The sequence below is a fragment of the Nothobranchius furzeri genome, chromosome 5 (genome assembly GCF_043380555.1).
Source record: "Nothobranchius furzeri strain GRZ-AD chromosome 5, NfurGRZ-RIMD1, whole genome shotgun sequence".
NCBI classification, from domain to species: Eukaryota; Metazoa; Chordata; class Actinopteri; order Cyprinodontiformes; family Nothobranchiidae; genus Nothobranchius; species Nothobranchius furzeri.
This window is the reverse complement of record NC_091745.1, coordinates 969,705-988,357: the sequence shown is the minus strand read 5'-3', so window position 1 is coordinate 988,357 and position 18,653 is coordinate 969,705. Positions and strand designations below refer to the sequence as shown.

Below are 18,653 nucleotides of genomic sequence, written 5' to 3'. Positions count from 1 at the left end.
GAACAAAAGAAAAAAAATACATAAATTGCAACAAGAGTTGGCAAGTTAAACAAGATAATCGGTCACAACAAATCAAAAACTGACATTATTGTCTGTGTACCATTACTACAGACCTATGAGGATGTGTCCAAATTGTGTAACCAAGCATGTAGAGAACAACAACCTGAACCTATCAAGATCCAACTGGGCCAAGATGTGTCTTATTGCCTTATTGCATATTAATGATTCTATAATAATGATAACTTATTCTACAATTTTTCCTTTAACTTTGGTCATGCAAGTCTTCCACTCACCCAGATCCTCTCACAACACAACTAAACTTGTTCAGAAAAGCTTTAAGGTTTAATATCTGAACATGAGAGCTGTTGCTGGGTTTTCCCATCTTCTGACTCTTCCAAAGACCCATACACATTGTAAGAAGTTGATCATAACATCGCCTTTATTGTACAAAACCTTTAGTAAAAACTCTGTTCTCCAAACCCAAACTGTGAACGCATTCTGTCAGATCATCTAGATTTTACTCCAACCCTCCCTGACGTCCCCACACAGACATGTAGTCTGCAGGAGCTTCTGTTCACCTCAATGCGCCTTGTTGTCCACAAGAGGTCAGACATTAACAGCACAAGTCATAAATAGTGCTGAAAATCCCAGCTTGTCGTTTACCAGCTGACAGAAGTTCAGGTCGGCTGGAGCGGAAAACAGTTTCCTTTGAATGACTCGGATTTGTTCGCGTTTCTTTTACTCAAACACAAAGGGCGAGGTGCTTTATGAAGCAGAAAGCTTTGATCTGAAAGTTCGGTTTTTAATAGTTTGGCTGGATTTAATGTACTAGTTCCTGTGATTTACACCTCCCCTGATACCGGCTGGGTGTAGCCGTGCTGCTGGCACGCCTCCAGCTCTGGAGGAGGAGGCGTTCATCCTGACCTCCGCTGCCCGGCTGTGTCCCACCATGGCCCGGGGTTGAGACCCGTGATATGGACCATGCTTTGGAAGGTGTTTCACCCGAGGAGCTCACACTTTCGTGAAAGCCTCGATAAGAACTCAAACATTTTATATTGTTATTTATTTTTATCCTTCTGTCAACACTCGGCCCTCCTGGGGAGGACGCAGCGTGTGGGTCTCCCAGAGAAACTTGTTTCAGAGCTTTGCTGGATTGACTCCTCCGGCAGTAATGGCCACTGCCAGGCTTGATTATGTCGCTCCGTGGTGGACATACTGGCTGCACAACTTTCCACACTTCAATCTTCGTTTCCAGCCGGTGAACAACACTTTCCAGCCGGAGGAGGCGAGCTACCAGCAGGTTGGTAAATGCTCCTGTACCCAAACGCGCACGTTGTTCTTATTGCTGAACCCCGGCTTTTATAAACCTTATATTTAACTGCATACGCTCAGTGAGAAGTGTTTGAAAAGGCTGTCCTGGAGAGACAAATATGTCTTCATCTTCTGTAAGGATGGCTGTGCGTAAACTAGAGTTTTGATAGAAAAATAGCAGGAAATAGAAACACCTACAGTTTCCACCTGATGCGTGTATACGCTTTGAGGAACCAGGTGATAAAAAGGAGGTCTGGCACACTCGTGTGTTTTCTTTAGTCAGTCAAAAGCTCATTTTCTAAATGATGATTGATGTGCAGTTTTAAGCCTCTAGAACTTTTAAATGGCAAAGCTGGCATTTAAGTAAATAATCCTTAAATGTAGAAAGATGAAAACAGAGTTTGAGGGCCTGTAAACTCGTTTTTATAGAAATGGGGACTAACTGATGCCAACAACAACATAGGAATTAAATCTCTTTGGGAAGCTGAGCCCAGCCTTCATGAATCTTTTATTTGCTTTCTAGGGTGCTTATTTGTGTATTTTATTTCATTTTATAAATGCAATGAAGTCTGAGTCTGTTTACTAATAAACTAGTTCACTACATTTAAATCATTTTTATACATATGTTTGCTTTCAAATGTACCGTTTTGGGGTTAGTGGATATGACAAACTACCCATCACAGCCTGCTGAGCAGACGTGTTTCAGCTCTAATGAGAACTGATCTTTAGCCTTTAAGAAAAGTGAAACAAGATTGTTTGTGCTTGTTTCATACCAATTTTCTACAAACATCCTTTTTCGAAGATAAAACATCAGAGCATTCTGGTTGATGACATTACAGTTGTTCGTCTGTCCTCCTTCCATCGTGCATCTGTTCTGTTGTCATGGTGTTGAGTACAGTGGAAATTGAAGTGCCAGCATGTATAATTATTAAACCAATGAGTGAAAAATTAAAGGAGCCATTGGAGTGATGTCCTTATGTGGAGCATGAGCTGGGTTGACAACACGACAGGATTTGAACCCATCATGGACTTCACACGAGGTCGATTCTAACTCAGCTGTTCGAAAAGAACAACCAACAAACCAGCTGTTTAACTGTTTGACTTGGATTTATGGTTGGTGGAGGATTAAGCATTTTTTATTGCTCCTCACCTGAGATATCTTTAGTAAAAGCAAAAATAATAATAAGTAAAAAATAAATAGCTACAATGACTGGCTTTGTTAAATCTGCAAAACATGTTATCTTAATATTCTCTCTTAATATCAGTCCAGAAATACAATCTGTCAAAGATGGAATGTTAAAATCTGTTGGACAGTCAACTGGATTTTCATGAGCTTGTGGGTCATAAAACCTCAAGCTAACACAACTGGTAAATAATATTGCATCTAGTCCTGAAAGTGCTGAAACAATCTGAATTTTATCTACACAAAAATGTGATTACATTAAATAATTTCAACACCAACGCTCATCTGTGTCCGACCATCTTTTAGGCTTTAAATATTTTGCACACTCAGAAATCACAAGACTTGAGCCAAAGCCCCTGTGTCACATGATGCCTCCCCCTCTAAAGCCATGGCTCTTTGTTCTTTACTTAGACTGCTTCACTGTTAATCCTAGTCCACTTGAAACTTTCTAAAACGTTTTTACAATCAAACTTCAGAAGACGGACGTTCTTTCAGTGTTTTTTTTTCCAGTGTGCAGCAGTCAGCTGTAATTACTTGATAATAAAGCACATCTACATTAGCCTAAAATATCTTTAAACATGAGTGGTGTTTAACATTTCTTGTCATCATTCTCTTTCAGTCTGTAATATTTCTGGCGTGCGTTGGTGCAGTGGGTGCTAGCTTGAGCCTGCTTGTCCTGGCGGTGTACCTGGTGTGTTTGTGCTGCTGCAGAAGGAAAGGGGATGAAGACACCAAAAGGCCTGATACCTGCTGTGTCACCTGGGTTGCTGTTGTCACAGGACTCGTCATATGGTCAGTCTAAGCAGTTGTGTTTATTGTTATACCACTACTAACCACAGGTTTTGTTGCTTTTTAAATACAGTGGATATTTCACACAATATTGCCAACACAGTCACTGGGAATAGAAAATCCGTTGTCAATTTCAGCATTTTATGTATCATGATATAATACAAGAAATTCAATCTTAAATTGCAAATGTATCATGATGGCGATATTGGCTTGCACAATTGTGTTTTTATTTTTTTGTTCTTTGCAATCTGCGTATTTTGCATGCCAGTATCGCGATGACGATACCTTTGTGATGTATTGTGCAGCCCTACTGACATAAATCTATCAGGATTTTCAAAACCCAGAGTTTCACTGTCTGTTTTCTATCAGAAGCAAATGCAGGAGATAGGTGTAGGAGACTGTTGTCATGTTCAGCTTGCATGAAAAGCTCAAAGTGATCGATTATCATTAGAAATACTTATTAAAAACAACTTTTCATTGTAACACACAAGTGATGCGCGATACCACTGATTTCCTTTCCGATCCGATACCAAGTAAAATGAGGACTAGTATATGTGATATTGATCTGATACACCGATAGTTTGCGAATAAAATTTTTTGATTACTAAAATACAAAGTAATATATTTAGATTAAAAGTTTGTACTGACAAGTCTCTGAAAGTTTGTTTCTGCCTGGAAGTTGATATTTTGATCAGGGTCTGAAATTAACACTCGCCACTCACCAAATGCGAGCAAATTGCTCCATTTGGCGAGTACATTTTTGAGCTCTACCTGCCACCTGGCGAGTAAATGTTTGCACCAAATGAGTTATGTTTATCAGTCATCTTCCATGGATTTCTGATACTCCTCCCGACTGCATGCAGCGTACACAAACGTACGCGAAACGTGAGCGCCGCATCCAACGTCATTTCCACCTATCCCATTCAATCAGTTTATCAAGTTAGCAGTTAGCTTTGTGTTAAAACTAGCGGTGAAATGTGGCGGTTTTTAACTGGAGTCAGCCAGCCTTCCAAAAGAAAACTCGTCGAACTGGAAGAAAAACCACCAGGACCAGTGGCAACCAGAAGATTTTGTGAAAAGTGGCGAACTGGAGACGGCGGAGTCGTGAGACAATGGCTGCATTATGATGGCCTCGTAGCGTTGCTGCCTTTCACAGACACTTTTTCTGCACGTGCTGCAAACAGGATAGCCGTCTTCTATCAGCTGTCCCTCAGCATTCTTCAAATATCCAAAAAATGCCCATACTTCCGACTTTGTCTTCTTTGAGGGATAATAAATGTCCCGAGTGCTGCCATCTCCTCTGGCCATTATTTCAGCTTTAGCTTCAAGAAAGATTTTGGTTGTAAACAACAAAGTGCGCATGTGCCGCAGACAACTTCAGCAGATGATACGGTGGCTGGTAAGGGTCACCGCGCCTACACCGCAGCCACGGCAATCCACCGAGATAATTTATTTATTTTTTTAAAACAAGACGGTTATTATTGTTGTCAACCTTTTTACCGGGGTTTACCGCTGCACCCGTTACCGTGACAACCCTAATCCACATCCAATACTTTCTCCATCATCCGTTTAATCTAAAAAGCTGCCAGGATACATCTAAGTTATGGCTTTTGCTACTGTTGTGTAGTCTTTTCGTGTCGGGTTCAAGCAGTGTTCTCTCATGGAATCAACATTGACTTTCACCATAAGACTGCGATCCCCTGGCTCTGGACGATTACCATCATCAATGGCTCTTTTGAGAGAGGGCCTCATTTTGTCCCATAGCACCTGAAATCCATCCACCCATTTGCTGTGTCCTTGTGGACTGGTTAATGGACTGGTGTAAGGCTAATTTGAAAATGAGCTAGAGGGGGAAGAAATGGGTGAGGAGGTGATAGGCTGAGGACTTTTTGGATCTGCATAACAAATTGACATAGGCAGAAAAAACACAATGGTTAATTTTGTTTCATTCCTGCATTTTTCTTCTTAATAGTCATTATCATCAAAATACAACTGCAGTGAACATAAACTTGTAGGCTAATTGAGACAGCTTATGACTTTTGAAAGAATTAATCAATCTTCTGCACTGAATGGGCGATAGTAGGTGACTGATGTCTGCCTCTTTGATAAACTGAAGATCATCTGGCCCTTCCACACTCAATGTGGTTTCAAGCTCGTGAATCACTGCTTCCACCTTCTCCCTCTGTAGCTGTGGTAGCACGCTCTGAATAGCATGCTCAATGGAGTCCATGTCTTTTACCTGTAACACACTGAATGGTGCAAGGCAATCAAGTTCAGACTAAACTGATTATATGTGGCCAATGGATAGTAGTCTGCAAGACTGTCCATAGACACACACTCGTAATGAGCATCATGACTGTTTTGTAGACCGTGTACACCGAGATCCAAAACACGCACTGACTGGTACAGCTCAACAACAACATACACACATGACTGATTAATCAGTATGAGCACAATTTTCCCAAACTTGTAGCCTGTGTCATTTTGGTTGACAACAATAACCATGCCTCTTTGGTACAGCGTCCCTGTAAATGTAACAGAGGCTGTTTCAAAAGTGTTCTCTGGACGAAGGTCACGGAGACTGGCTGCTCTCTGTATTGCTATCCGGTAGAGTTTGTCATGGAACTTCATGGATTCCCCTATTTGAAGCAATGGCGGAAAGAATCTGCCAGCATGCAAGTAAGCTTGCAGCAGCTGGTGTCTTTCAGCTAAAGTGCTGCAGAGATTTTTAAAATTATGAAGCTTCCTTGCACACTGTTTAAAATAACTGTGCTTGCTTTCAAAACGCAGCGTCCATAATCGAATAAGTGGGCCAAAATGGAGGATAAGCGCAGGGTAGTGAACAAGGTAATGATGTTTGGGTTGCAGGAAATTTCCTGGGAATTTTTTCTTCTCATTTCAAGGTGCTCCTCAATAAGCATCTGAAGATATGCAACTTGGTTTTTGTGGATCTTCGGTGCACATATTAGCTCAACAACCTCTCTCAACTTGAGACACAACTGTCAAACATACTTTTCAAGGGGATTTTTTATTCTGTCCCCAACCATTACAGGAAGGAGACGCAAGAGGCACCAGTTCTGAGCAGCATGGCCACCAAGCTTTTCGCCATCTGCTTTTACCTCACATGGTTTATTGTTGGCATTGTTGCCTTTGTAGGGCAAATGTGATATTATCCTGTTTATATGGTTATATGAGAACTGTTTCTCAATCTTTACTAGGTGCTTTATATATAGAGCAAGATCAACAGAAACAATCCCTTCAAACAGATCGTGACCCAAACATGGAGGGAGGCCTGGCTGGCAAACATGAAAATACTTCAGCTGATTGAACACAGTCAGACTTTACCCCATATGCCATTTCCCCCTCTGCCACACAGTTTTTGTAGGTCTCAACTGATCTAGCTGGACCTGGTTTTGTTGGAGATTGCTCCCAGGTTTCCCTGTCAATGAGGCAATATCTGCAGAAGTATCTGCTTCTACTGAAGTTTTCAGTAAAACCTCCAATGCAATGAGATCCTAGATTATCTCCTGTTATGGCCAAAACAGTACCCCTCACATTATTCCCTCTAGGACCATGAATACCACTGTCTTCAATTTCTTTCAGGTCATTAACTGCAGCACAAAATACATTTTCTTGGCCAAAAAAAATTGAAGTCCTCCTCCCTGCACAACAAAACTAGTTGCATTTGGTCAATGGAAGATCTGTTGTATGCCGTGATCTCTGCTAGCGTCAAATACATAGCCAAGATCTTGTGCTTCTTTCTGCCAGAACCAATGGGGTTAGCAACCTCAAATGAATCTTGATATAAGATTATACCTACTGAGGATGGTGATTCATTTAATAATGTAATGTTTTTTATGATTTTACCATCTCTCAGATCTTCGAGGACATCAGGAGTTGTTTCAGATTTTGCTTGGAGATTTTGCTCTTGAACTGATCCTTGGCTAAGTAATGCCTTGAGTGTCTCTTTAATGGACACATACTGGCAAAATCTCTTTTCCATTTCTGTCAATACCCAGGTAAATCGCTGTTGGCTCAACATAATTGAATTCACGCTTGAAAAGCGTTTTCCGTGTTTGATCACTTCTAAAAACTCCATTGCATCTTTTCATCAGGTCGTTTTTTGACAGATTATCAATGAGATTTCTGATTTCATTTTCAGGCACATTTAACTGAGTCAAATCTTGATGGAGCTTACACAAAAGATGGGCTGTGCATGAACTGTGCACCTGCTGGAACTCTTCAATTATTTTTTGAATCATGCTGGTAGGCAGCAGCATTTTAGCCTGCATCTGGAGATAGAACAAGGCCAAACTGGTCATGAACTCATTCTCATCTAATTCAGTGTCACCATCCAACACTTCTGCTTCATGATTGTCATCTAAACCTGGTTGAGCTGTTTTAGTCATTTCAGTGTCCAACAAGCTAGCTGTGCTGGCAGCAGCAGCAATAGAGGTGCAAATTATTGCTTTGTGTTTCAGACTGATGTGTGAGGTGAAAGATGAACGGACAGAAAAAGTCTTTGGACAGTTATCAAAGGGGCAAGGCACTTTTGAATTGTCCCACTTGTCTTTTGTAGCTGTAGATGCTCCCATAAGGTTGCTACACGCTTTGACACAAAGGTACGCTCCTCAAATTTGCATGTCAAAGCATGTCCTTGCGTTTGCGCCCTTGATTTAACTGTGGGCGTATGGATTCTGTACATATGCTTTTGAAGAGCAATTACTGTTGAAAAAGCAGAAGGACAGTCTGCATAGCCACAGTGAAATCTAATGTTGGCGACATTTCTGTGCATTTTAACATGTCGAATAAATGCGGGAGTTGACACAGCTTTGAATTTACAAACAGTACACGTGTAAGACATTTTGAACCAGAACGGCAGTTAACTCAAACTTTTTCTTTCTCAAACATTGGTGACTGGTCTTATGATCAAACAATGTTTGACTAAAAGTCAGTAAAAAGAGAACGGGCACTTACATGCAATGATGCTCCACGCATCTCCGTCGTGAAAACAGTCTGATTCGTCTTGCAGCAGACTTGAGAACGTTGCGAATCCCTTTTTTCCTGCAGCTGAAGTTCTTTCCTCCAGTTCTTTTTCTTTCTTGCCGCTGTTCGGTTAGAACAGCGCCAATGACTGCCGCGCAATTGTCGGCTGGACCAATGAGTGGCCCAGCGGCGTTCTAACGGTGCTGGCTACAGCTTGTGAACCGCTCACTGATAGTGATCACGTGAGCCAGGTGGTTTCCCGGACATGAGCGCATGAATACTGGGACTCGAGATGAATTACCAGTAAAATACACGATTTATAAATAACACAATAACTGCATGTTTGTCATCACCTACATCGCAAAATGTGGTTAATATCATTATCTATCCGATCTGACCGTTTTCCTGAATAGTTAATGAGTTGTTCTGTGGAAGGCAGAAGAAAAAGTAGTTCATAGCAACAGGGTATAATTCAAAGACTGTAGAAAAAAAAAGACAATTGGTACGGTATAATTCAGAAAACTAATTCTGAGACTTGGTGGAAGAAGTAAAATGCAATCAACTGAAATATAATTAAAATGCTGTGAATGATAGTTTAAAGTATTAATAATTTGTATTTCTGCACATATCTATGTGGTGCCATTTAAAATCAAACATAATTTTTACAGCAATTAAGTAAAACTAGAATAAGGTAAAAAAAAATAGGTGGTTCATTTTTCTAAGTAATATTTTCACAATGATTATTCATACATAATTATAAATGTTAAAGTTTCCAACTAAATATTAACATTACAAGCTAAATGTTTTATTTAGACTTAATTGTTCACTTTACAAATTAAATAATTAGGTCGCACCAAAACATTTAATTTGTAATCTGAATATTTAACTTGGAGCAAAACATTTAATTTACAAACTAGCTGCTATGACTCAATATCCACATTGTGGGACATAAGGATTATTCTATTCTATTCTATTATATTCTATGCTATTCTATTCTACTCTATTCCAAAGTTAATCATTTTCCCACCATTTTCTAAATTCAAATTTCAAAGAAATACATTTTGGCTGCCACGCAGCAACCTTTGATCCCAGACTCAGGTCAGATGATCCCCAGGGGTCGCTTTAGAATAATCTTATCAATCAATCAGTCAATCACCTTTATTTAGAAAGCACCTTACAGGCATGAAACATGCCACCAAAGTGCTCTACAATAAGAAAAAAACACATATAAAACCAGTAAAAAAGTTTAAGAAACAAACAATAAAAACATAACAGCATAAAAGCATGTAGACGTAACAGCAACAGCTAACCCATAGAGTTAAGTCAGATTTTCAAATTGTTTGAAGCTTTGCCTGTTGGCTTGTGAAGAGACCTTATTAATCACCCCAAAACACAACTCTGCAAGAACTTTGGAAGGCCAAGTAGACCCCCAGGGGTCCCACCATAACTGTACCAAGATATGCGGGTAAAGGTCCGTCTGATAAACAACATTGTAAGATTTAGTTACTGTGTAATTCACAGTCATTTTTTACAGTGTGTTTTGACAGCATGGTGATGTGAAATTGACATCAGAGTGTAAAGGAGGACAATCAGATTGCTAATTTGATAAGGCAATCTTCAGTAGTGATAAATGGAGTCAGACAATTGGGAACAGAAGTAGAGGTTGTGAAATTCGTGCCTCATTTTGGATTTTTGAGTTTTAGCAATCGAAAAAAACTAAATGCTTAGTCTTATTTAAACTCAAAAACTTCCACTAAGAAGAAAGGTCAATAGGAGTTTACATACGCATGCTGTTTTATATAGGGAGCCTAAATCTCTTCCCTTTCTGGTCGGCTCATGGGTCCCCAGAAGAACGAAAAAAGGAATCAACGGGGCTAAAAACACTATTTTCTAATCCCCTTTGCTTCATGCCCTGGATCGCACATATGTTGTACTGCAATTTAAATGAAAGCTAATAATGAGTGTTTTGACTATGCTAGTCATGTACTTTGAGATGTATTAGCTTGTAAAAGTTTGTAATTAGCATGACTACAAACAAGACATCGGCACATCTCATATATTACATCACCACAGAATCTCCTCTTGCTGACCACATGACCAGATTTATGGTGGTTCTTTCCTCCTCAAGGAAGTTTGCTGAACTTACAGCCATTTTTCCTTCTGCTTTTTTACGTTTCTGGTTCAATGACGCCAATTTGGTGATACACATTTGTAGGGATGCTCCGATCTGATCACGTGATCGGAAATCGGGCCAGATCATGTGTTTTTAAAAGGATCAGAATCGGGAGAAATAAATCGGATTTAACCTTTTAAAACAACAAACATGACTTTCACTTATCCTGAGATAGAGATTTTCAAATTGAATAAAAATTGCTTAGTTTTCATTTCAATAATTCCCTCTACATCAATAATATTTCTTTCCTGAACGAAAACAACACATTAACGTTACGCAATTTATGGCGGGCAAGCACTCAGACACCAAGTGCTGCTGTTGGCAAGCCTGAAGTCAGACAAAAACGTGGAGCCAGCCAACAGAGAAAGTTACGCTTCGCCTGCCTGCTTCGTCACGTGAACATGCATCGTTCACAGCTGCATATTGAGGGAGTAAACAACTTGAAATAAAAGCAACACTGCTACTTTTAAGTATATTCACAATATAAACAAGCTTTTATTTGGTGCAATTCCTAAAAAAATGAAAGTGAAACTTAAATGACAATTTGGATGTGTTTTCTTCTTATTTTGATGCTTTCCTGGACCCCCCCCCCCCCCCCCCCACACACACACACACACACACACACACTTTTTTTTTCTTATTGTAATGCTTTGCCAAAAAGTATTTCTTTTTTTCTTCTTCTTATTTATGACTCAGAATCGGATTGGGAGCAAAAAAAAAATGTGATCGGAACATCCGTACACATTCGTAGTCCTGGACATATTTTCACACAACCTAAAATAACATTTCCCCCGTTCCAAATAAAGCACTTCCTCGCAACAGAATGTGTCTAAAATTCACAGACATCATATGGGAAAGCCATGGCGCATAACAAATGGAATTAGAAAATAGCGTTTTTAGACCCATTGACTTCCATTAATTGTTTCCTTCTTGCGGGGATCCATGGTTTGGAAATAGATGGGCAGACTTAGGCTTCCTATATCACCCACCCGTTCCTTCAACCTGATTGTGATTCTAGGGAGTGACATTTAGTGTTTTACACAAAAAAATGTCTGCAAACCTTCAATAAACTAAAGCAACCATTGGCGGTTCATCCATAGGGGGAGCTAGGGTGCCACCCTACCAGTCTCACAGGAAGAAGAACATCGAAATCACAAAATATAAAATAATAACATGAAAATGAAGCTAAATGAACTATATATCATACAGACTACAAGTGTTGTGTATAATCTGCATTTAAGTGTTATTATATTTTCCGTTTCAGATTTGAACTGTGTACCTAATAAAGTGGCAGGTGAATGAGTCATCTCGTACTTTAATGTTTATAGTTTACATCCATTTATATTTACCTGAAGCTGCAGGGAGTGTTTTGCTCAGCCAAAAAAGAAAAATCCTAATTCTTCCCCTGAGGCTAAACTGCCCAATAATGTTGTCTCATTACTGTTTCATGACTGCACCCTTAGCTGCTCTTCATTGTTGCTGATATTACATTTTGGTAGTCTCATTGTGAAGGCCCACACATATCAGCCTGAACACATATGCTTTGAAATACATCAAGCAAGAACATGTGATTTCTTTTTATAACAAACTGAATTAGGTCATTTTGGAATCAAATTTCTGCAGCTAGATATGTGGCACACCATGCCCCTCATCATAAGCTGGAAATTAGTTTAGAGATAAAGAAGCAGGCAGTGGTTTCTATTAGAAATACAAAATGAACACAGGAGAGCCCAAATTAAAGAATTAGTGACTGCCAAATGTGCAACAGAAGAATGAAAGTTTGGCTGCGTACGTATATTTGAATTTGAGTGCTAAAAAAGTGAGGACCCCCCCCCCCCCGTGTCCTGTCTGGCTGGGAAGCAAACAGAATAGACGTCTGAATGCTGGTGACAAGCCTTACAGATTTACTGTCAGGTGGAGCATCAAAGTCTCTACTTTTAATGTCACGCCTAGGGTTGTCACGGTATGAAAATGTAACCTCACGGTTATTGTGACCAAAATTATCACGGTTTTCGGTATTATCGCGGTATTTTTTAAACGGTGTTGCATATGTTCAGAAAGCATTGATAGTCCTGTTCTACACAAACTGAAATAGTTCTGAAAAGGTTTAACAGTGTTTATTAAAGCTAAAATAACACAAAGCCTCAGCAAAAGTGCAACTTTTCACAAGTAAAGGAACAAATAGCTTCTTTTTCTGGAACATGTTACAGTAGTCAGTGCAGGTTTAAATTATACAAATCCAAACATTCAAAACATAAACAATATGTAAACAAATCAAAGAAACACCACTTGTTTTCTCATATACTTGTTTTCTTCATTATCAAAATGAAAATCTAAAACTCCAGTCCACACTTGACTTGAGCACCGTACAAGTCAACCTTAAAAAATATGTATTTAAAATAAATATCCACTTTAAACAAATTACTAAAATAACTACTACACTATGTAATCAAATCCAAATGTTCAAGTATAAATGGCATTGAATAAGTAAACAAATCAATGACAAGGAACTAATTGTATATTTCTCTTCATCATCAACAAATAAGATGCTTCATCCAGCAACAGGGTGTCCGTGACACGGTTTAAATGCTGGCAGAGGACGCTGCGGCTGCAGTATATAGTGACTCGTTGCATTCTCCCTCAACCAAAAGTCCTCACGTCATGCATTTAAGCTAAAATGCTAATGTTAACTTACCTTGCACTGGCTGTAGAGACGTGGGTGATGGTCACACAGATGTGCCATTAGATTCGAAGTGTTGCTGCCTTCTGCAGACACTTGTTTCCTGCACGTTCTGCAAACGGGATAGCCGTCTTCTATTAACTGTCCCTCAGCGTTTTCAGAAATCCAAAATATGCCCATACTTCCGATTTAGTCTTCTTTGAGGGCTGATGGATGTCCTGGGCGCTGCCGTCTCCTCCTTCGGCCATTATTTCAGCTTCAAAGTTTTGGTTGCAAACTAAAAAGTGCGTGTGCGCGGGAACTTCAGCTGAAGCGACGGTGGCTGGTAAGGGTCACCGCGCCTAAACCGCGGCCACGGTAAACCCACCGAGATAATTTAGTTTTTTAAAAACTGGACGGTTATTTTTATTGTCAACTTTTTTACCGGGGTTTACCGCTATACCGGTTACCGTGACAACACTAGTCACGCCTGATACTTTAAACTTTATTGTTATTGTTATTGAATGCTTTGTAATTCCGACCAGACACCGAGTCAGAGGTGAAAGAGAAAGGAAAAGACAAAAGGTGTGTGTGTGTGTGTGGGGGGGGGGGGTCCACAAAAATAAACAATAATGAACAAGAGTCTGCTTCTAGACCTGCAGAAAGAGAAAGAATAGAAAAAAATGGGACACACAACAATACATCAGGAGCAAGCTATCACTGTGTTAACATGATGATGAAATATAAAATCAACATTGTTTAACTGAACAATCACGATAATAAATCATAGTGCATTTAGTGGCAACGACAGCCTTAAGACGTGTTGAACGTGTCCAAGCCCATACTTTTGAGAGCACCATGTGAGCACCTGTGTGTGTACACGCGCTTGTTTATGTAAGGTTTCTCTGTAGGAGCGTCCAATAGAGAGTGTGAGGGACCACAGATCTGCCTTTGCAGAATATACTGTAGGGTAACAAATGCAGCTGGGCATGAGTGTGGACTGCATGAGTGCTATATATATAAATAAATAATATATATAAATAAATAATATATATATATATATATATATATATATATATATATATATATATATATATATATATATATATATGTATATATATATGTGTGTGTGTGTGTGTGTGTGTGTGTGTGTGTGTGTGTGTGTGTGTGTGTGTGTGTGTGTGTGTGTGTATAGATGAGACAAAATAACTATATAAACTAGTTTGTTTTTGGAACTGTGAGCTTAGTTCAAAATGTTTTAAATTATGAACTAAGAAACAAACTAGTTTGTTTTAAAATGTATGAATTGAACTTTGAACTACTTTGTTTTTTTTAAACGAACTTTCCCAACACCGGCAGCAGAGATGGTTTACAACATTATAGGAACTGCAGGAAAAATAAAGCTATTGATTGATACAATGAAGCTTTGGGAAGGAGTGGTGACATGTAGTGTTAGGTCAGAGGGAAGCACTAGAGAGCAGCAGAATTGTTTGATGCCACAAAAATGTAGTACAGATACTACATTTGCTTTAAGAATACTCATGGAGAACAACAGAGAAGATCAGATGTGCATTTTTGTAGATTTAGGGAAAGCCTACAACGGTACTGAGAGAGGAGCTGGGGTGAATGACGAGGTCTAGAGTGGCAGAGAAGTAACTCAAAGTTGTGCAGAAGATGTATTTTCCATCCCTCAGCTCTACTAGGAGTATGATGGTTAAGGAGGGAGTAAAGAAAATGAATTGTGAAGAGAACCAAACCAAATCTCTTAAAGGGAGTTTATTAAAGAAAACAGCTCTCTGGGCTGGAAGGAATAAATAGAATTAACACAAAAACACAAATGGTCATCCAAAACTGGGGAATAATAAACAAAGGACCAATAGCAAACTAAACGAGCGCTAATAAACACAAAGCACATAAGACTGGGTGAAAACTACAACAAATGCAAAAACCGTCACCAAAAGGGTGAGCCGAGTCCCTCTTTATCGAGGACGATACTAAATAGATAAACAAATGAAGGTGGTTCACTAGAACGGATCAAAATCACTCGGGTAACCACAAGCTGCGCTAAAGTCTGCTGCTGCTAAAGTCAAAAGAGGGAGAGAGGAGAACAAACACCTCCGTGCCTGCTCTCATCTGGTTTCTCTCCCCCTACACATTGCCAGGTGCTTCCTTTTAACAGGGAGCACCTTGATTAGAATTTCCTACAGCTGCGCTGGCTGCGTGCTGAGGCCATCTAGTGGCCACAAACAGACATGGTCTGTTACAATGTATCAGAGGTGTGAGACAGCAGTGAGGTGTGTGATGCAGGAGTGATGGAGGAGGTGAGAGTGCATCAAGGATCTGCTCTGAGCCCCTCCTTGTTTTCTTTGGTTATGGACAGGCTGATAGAAGATGTTACACAGGAGTCTCCCTGGACTTTGATGTTTGCAGATGACATAGTGATCTACTGTGAGAGCATGGTGCAGTAGAAGGAAGAGCTAGAGAGGTGGAGATATGTACAGAAGAAGAAAGAAATGAAGACAGAATACATGTGTGTAAATGAGAGGGACACAACTGGAATGGTGATGTTACAGGGAGTAGAAGTAAAGGTATGGGCCATTCCCATCTGTACCGGGTCGGCCCGGGCCGGGTAGCGTAGGTTGTTTACATATCTGGGTGGCCTGGTATTTTTCCGGGCCAACCAAGGCTCATTCTCAACCCTCTTCTCGAGGGAGTCTGCTTCAGGCCGACCAGGGCCGACACACCCACTGCTGACAGCAAATTCACACCTTCCATTAGAGCAAGCCTCTGATTGGTGGGTAGAATCAGCCCACATGGGCTTAAGACAAGGATGTGTGGAATCAACCGGGCCAGGCTGGGGCCGACTGGGGCTACCCGGCCCGGGCCGACCCGGTACAGATGGGAATGGCCCAGTAGAGAACCTAATGGACTTAGGCTTTATGGTCCAAAGCAACAGAGAGGGTGGAAAAGTGCGAAACGGGTTGGCATGGGTAGAGCTCAAGATGTTAAGGTTCTCTTTGGCAGTGAGGAGGATGGAAAGGATCAGGAATGTCCATCAGAGAGACAGCATGTTAGATGTTTTGGAGAAAAAATCAGGAAGGACAGACCAACAGGTTTGGACATGTCCACAGGAGAGACAATGATGACACGGGCAGAAGGATGCTGAAGCTGAAGTCACCAGGCAGGAGACTGAGAGAAAGGCCAAAAAAGAGAAAGCGGACATGATGTTAGTTGGTGTTAGGGTAGATGATGTAGAAGACAGGACTAAGTGGAGATTGGCTGTGGTGACTTCTAAAGGGACAAGCCCAAAAAGAGAAAGGAACATTTTTTATTACAGTTGAATTGATATAGAGTTAGAATTTATACTGTTAAAAAGCCTTAAAATATGTTTATTATACATGAAGTTTATTTAAGTTCAAAGCTACTCTAGGTCAAAGGTCAGTATTGTGCACAAACCAAACTTAATGTGTCAACCTGGTAGCCCTTCATATGGCTCAGTTATCGTGAAGTAGCTCTCTGCTGCACAAAGGTTGGTGACTCCTGCTCTGAATAGTGAAATGTTTCTTCAGACTTCAGGGATGATTGATAATGATAAATGGCCCGCACTTGTATAGCACCTCTCAGAGTAAGGACTCCAAAGCGCTTTACACTACAGTGTATCATTCATCCATTCACACACTCATTCATACACTGGTGGGGATGAGAGGATCTAAGGACTAATCCTTCCTCTTGTGGAGGCTCAGAGTTAGAGTACTGACACCATCCTACTCAGGCATCTTTTTTAGATGTCAAACTGATTTCAGCCATATTTGCAGCGTTTGCTTTGTGACTCATGAGACTTAAAGGTTTTTTTTTACGTGAAATGACAAAAACAGTCACTTTTCATTTGATTAATTATTAATTCTACAATTTTATACATATTAGTGTTTCTGTAATCCAGTCCAAGTGAAAACTGAATAAGTAAAATGCAGCAATCTGTTAACTTGTTTCATTTGGATTGCTGCCTTTCACAGTTCTGCTGTAGGAGTGGGTTTCTATGGAAACAGCCAGACCAACGATGGTGTCTACCAGCTGACCTACTCCCTCTACAGTGCCAATCACACACTGGATGGCATCAACAGTATGGTGAGAACACACCAATCTGGGATAAATATTAAACAACTACGGTAATGCATCACAGCATCTCTGATCTATCTGCTATATTTTACACTTATACTTCATACTTCATACTCCAGTTAGAACAAAAAAGCACAAACATTTTCTGTTTTAATGGTTTTTTAGGTTTGATTTGTGCTAATTTAATTAGAAATAAAAGCATTCTTTGATTTACCAATTAGATAATTGTTAAACATAATAATTACTAAGAATAGGCATGCCTCGCTGCTTTTTAGAAGAACTTCTTTACAGCTGATAGACACCAGAGCTTTTTATGTATTCAGAGTACTGCGAGCTGCAGGGGTCTGTTTCCGCTTTTTGTCACAGTGGGGGAATTAAGGTGACTTCTGTCTGAGGATTTGTAAATAGGGATTATTTTATGGCAAATTCTGACCTGCATTCAGATACGTTCTTTTGGGAGACTTGGGTACAGCAGTTATAAGGAAGAAGAAAGGAGAGTATGAACACAGCCTTGCAAGAAGCAACAATCCCAATGAGAAAGAAGAGGATTAAGTCCCATCTGCTGTGCATTAATGGATGTTAAGCTTCTTCTCTTTCCATCTTGTGCAGTCTGTCTATCTGTATGTGTGTGTTTCTGTGTTTGGGAGCATATCAGTATCACTTGAAGTGTACATATTGGATCAATATGAGCAAATTAGTGTCCATTTTGGGAAGTAAATGATGGGATGTCAGATTAATGGTTTGCGTCATGCTTAAACTTGCTACAGAAATTAGTTTATTATAAGTCGGGTTGGGCATCGAGCGTTGATTGGAACTAGGACTAGTTTTCAGTTTTTCCCAGAATCATTCAAATTTTTTAATTCAGATTTCTAGTGTGAGACACGTCTTTTTGTTGCATTTGATCGTTTTATATGTGGCCCACTATTATAATGGGCAGGGGCAGGGAAGTCGAGCGCCAGCCCCGGGTTGGTTTGCATAGCCTTTTCCATTATTAAAACAAGTCATCATTTGAAAACAGCAGTTTATTTTTGTTTATGTTTTCTTTACTAATATTGAAATATTTTTGCTGATCAGAAACTTTGAAGTGTGACCATGTCGCAAATATGTAAGGGCAAAACACTTTTTTCACACTGTAAGTGTAACAGTCCATTTAAAACATCTGGGTTCATTGATTTAAAGACCCTTTGCAGCCCCTTCAGAGAAACATGAAATCATTGCCTTTAAAAAATCCAATATACAGTTTTTTCAACTTTATTTTATCCTGCTATGTATTATTTGGAGCTAAATAAAAGAAAAACTACATTTATTGCGCTTTCTGCTGTTGTGAATTCAGCTTTGATTGTTCTCACAGCAGGCTGAGGTTTCTAGTTACTGATTTGAACCTATGATATATGCATTAGCTGCTTGGGAGGAAGTAATGTTCCCCAGAGATACAA

General features: G+C 39.8%; 1 protein-coding gene across 1 annotated transcript in view; it reads left to right on the top strand.

The window, feature by feature from the left end:
* The first annotated feature begins 910 nt into the window (after positions 1 to 910).
* Positions 911 to 18,653, top strand: part of ttyh2l (tweety homolog 2, like) — a 58,155-nt gene continuing 40,412 nt past the window's right edge. Inside the window, exons 1-3 of the mRNA XM_015948400.3 lie at positions 911 to 1,300; positions 3,114 to 3,286; positions 17,115 to 17,226. Coding sequence (XP_015803886.1) covers positions 1,172 to 1,300; positions 3,114 to 3,286; positions 17,115 to 17,226 — 414 coding nt within the window. The 5' untranslated portion in view covers positions 911 to 1,171. The remainder of the gene's footprint in view (positions 1,301 to 3,113; positions 3,287 to 17,114; positions 17,227 to 18,653) is intronic.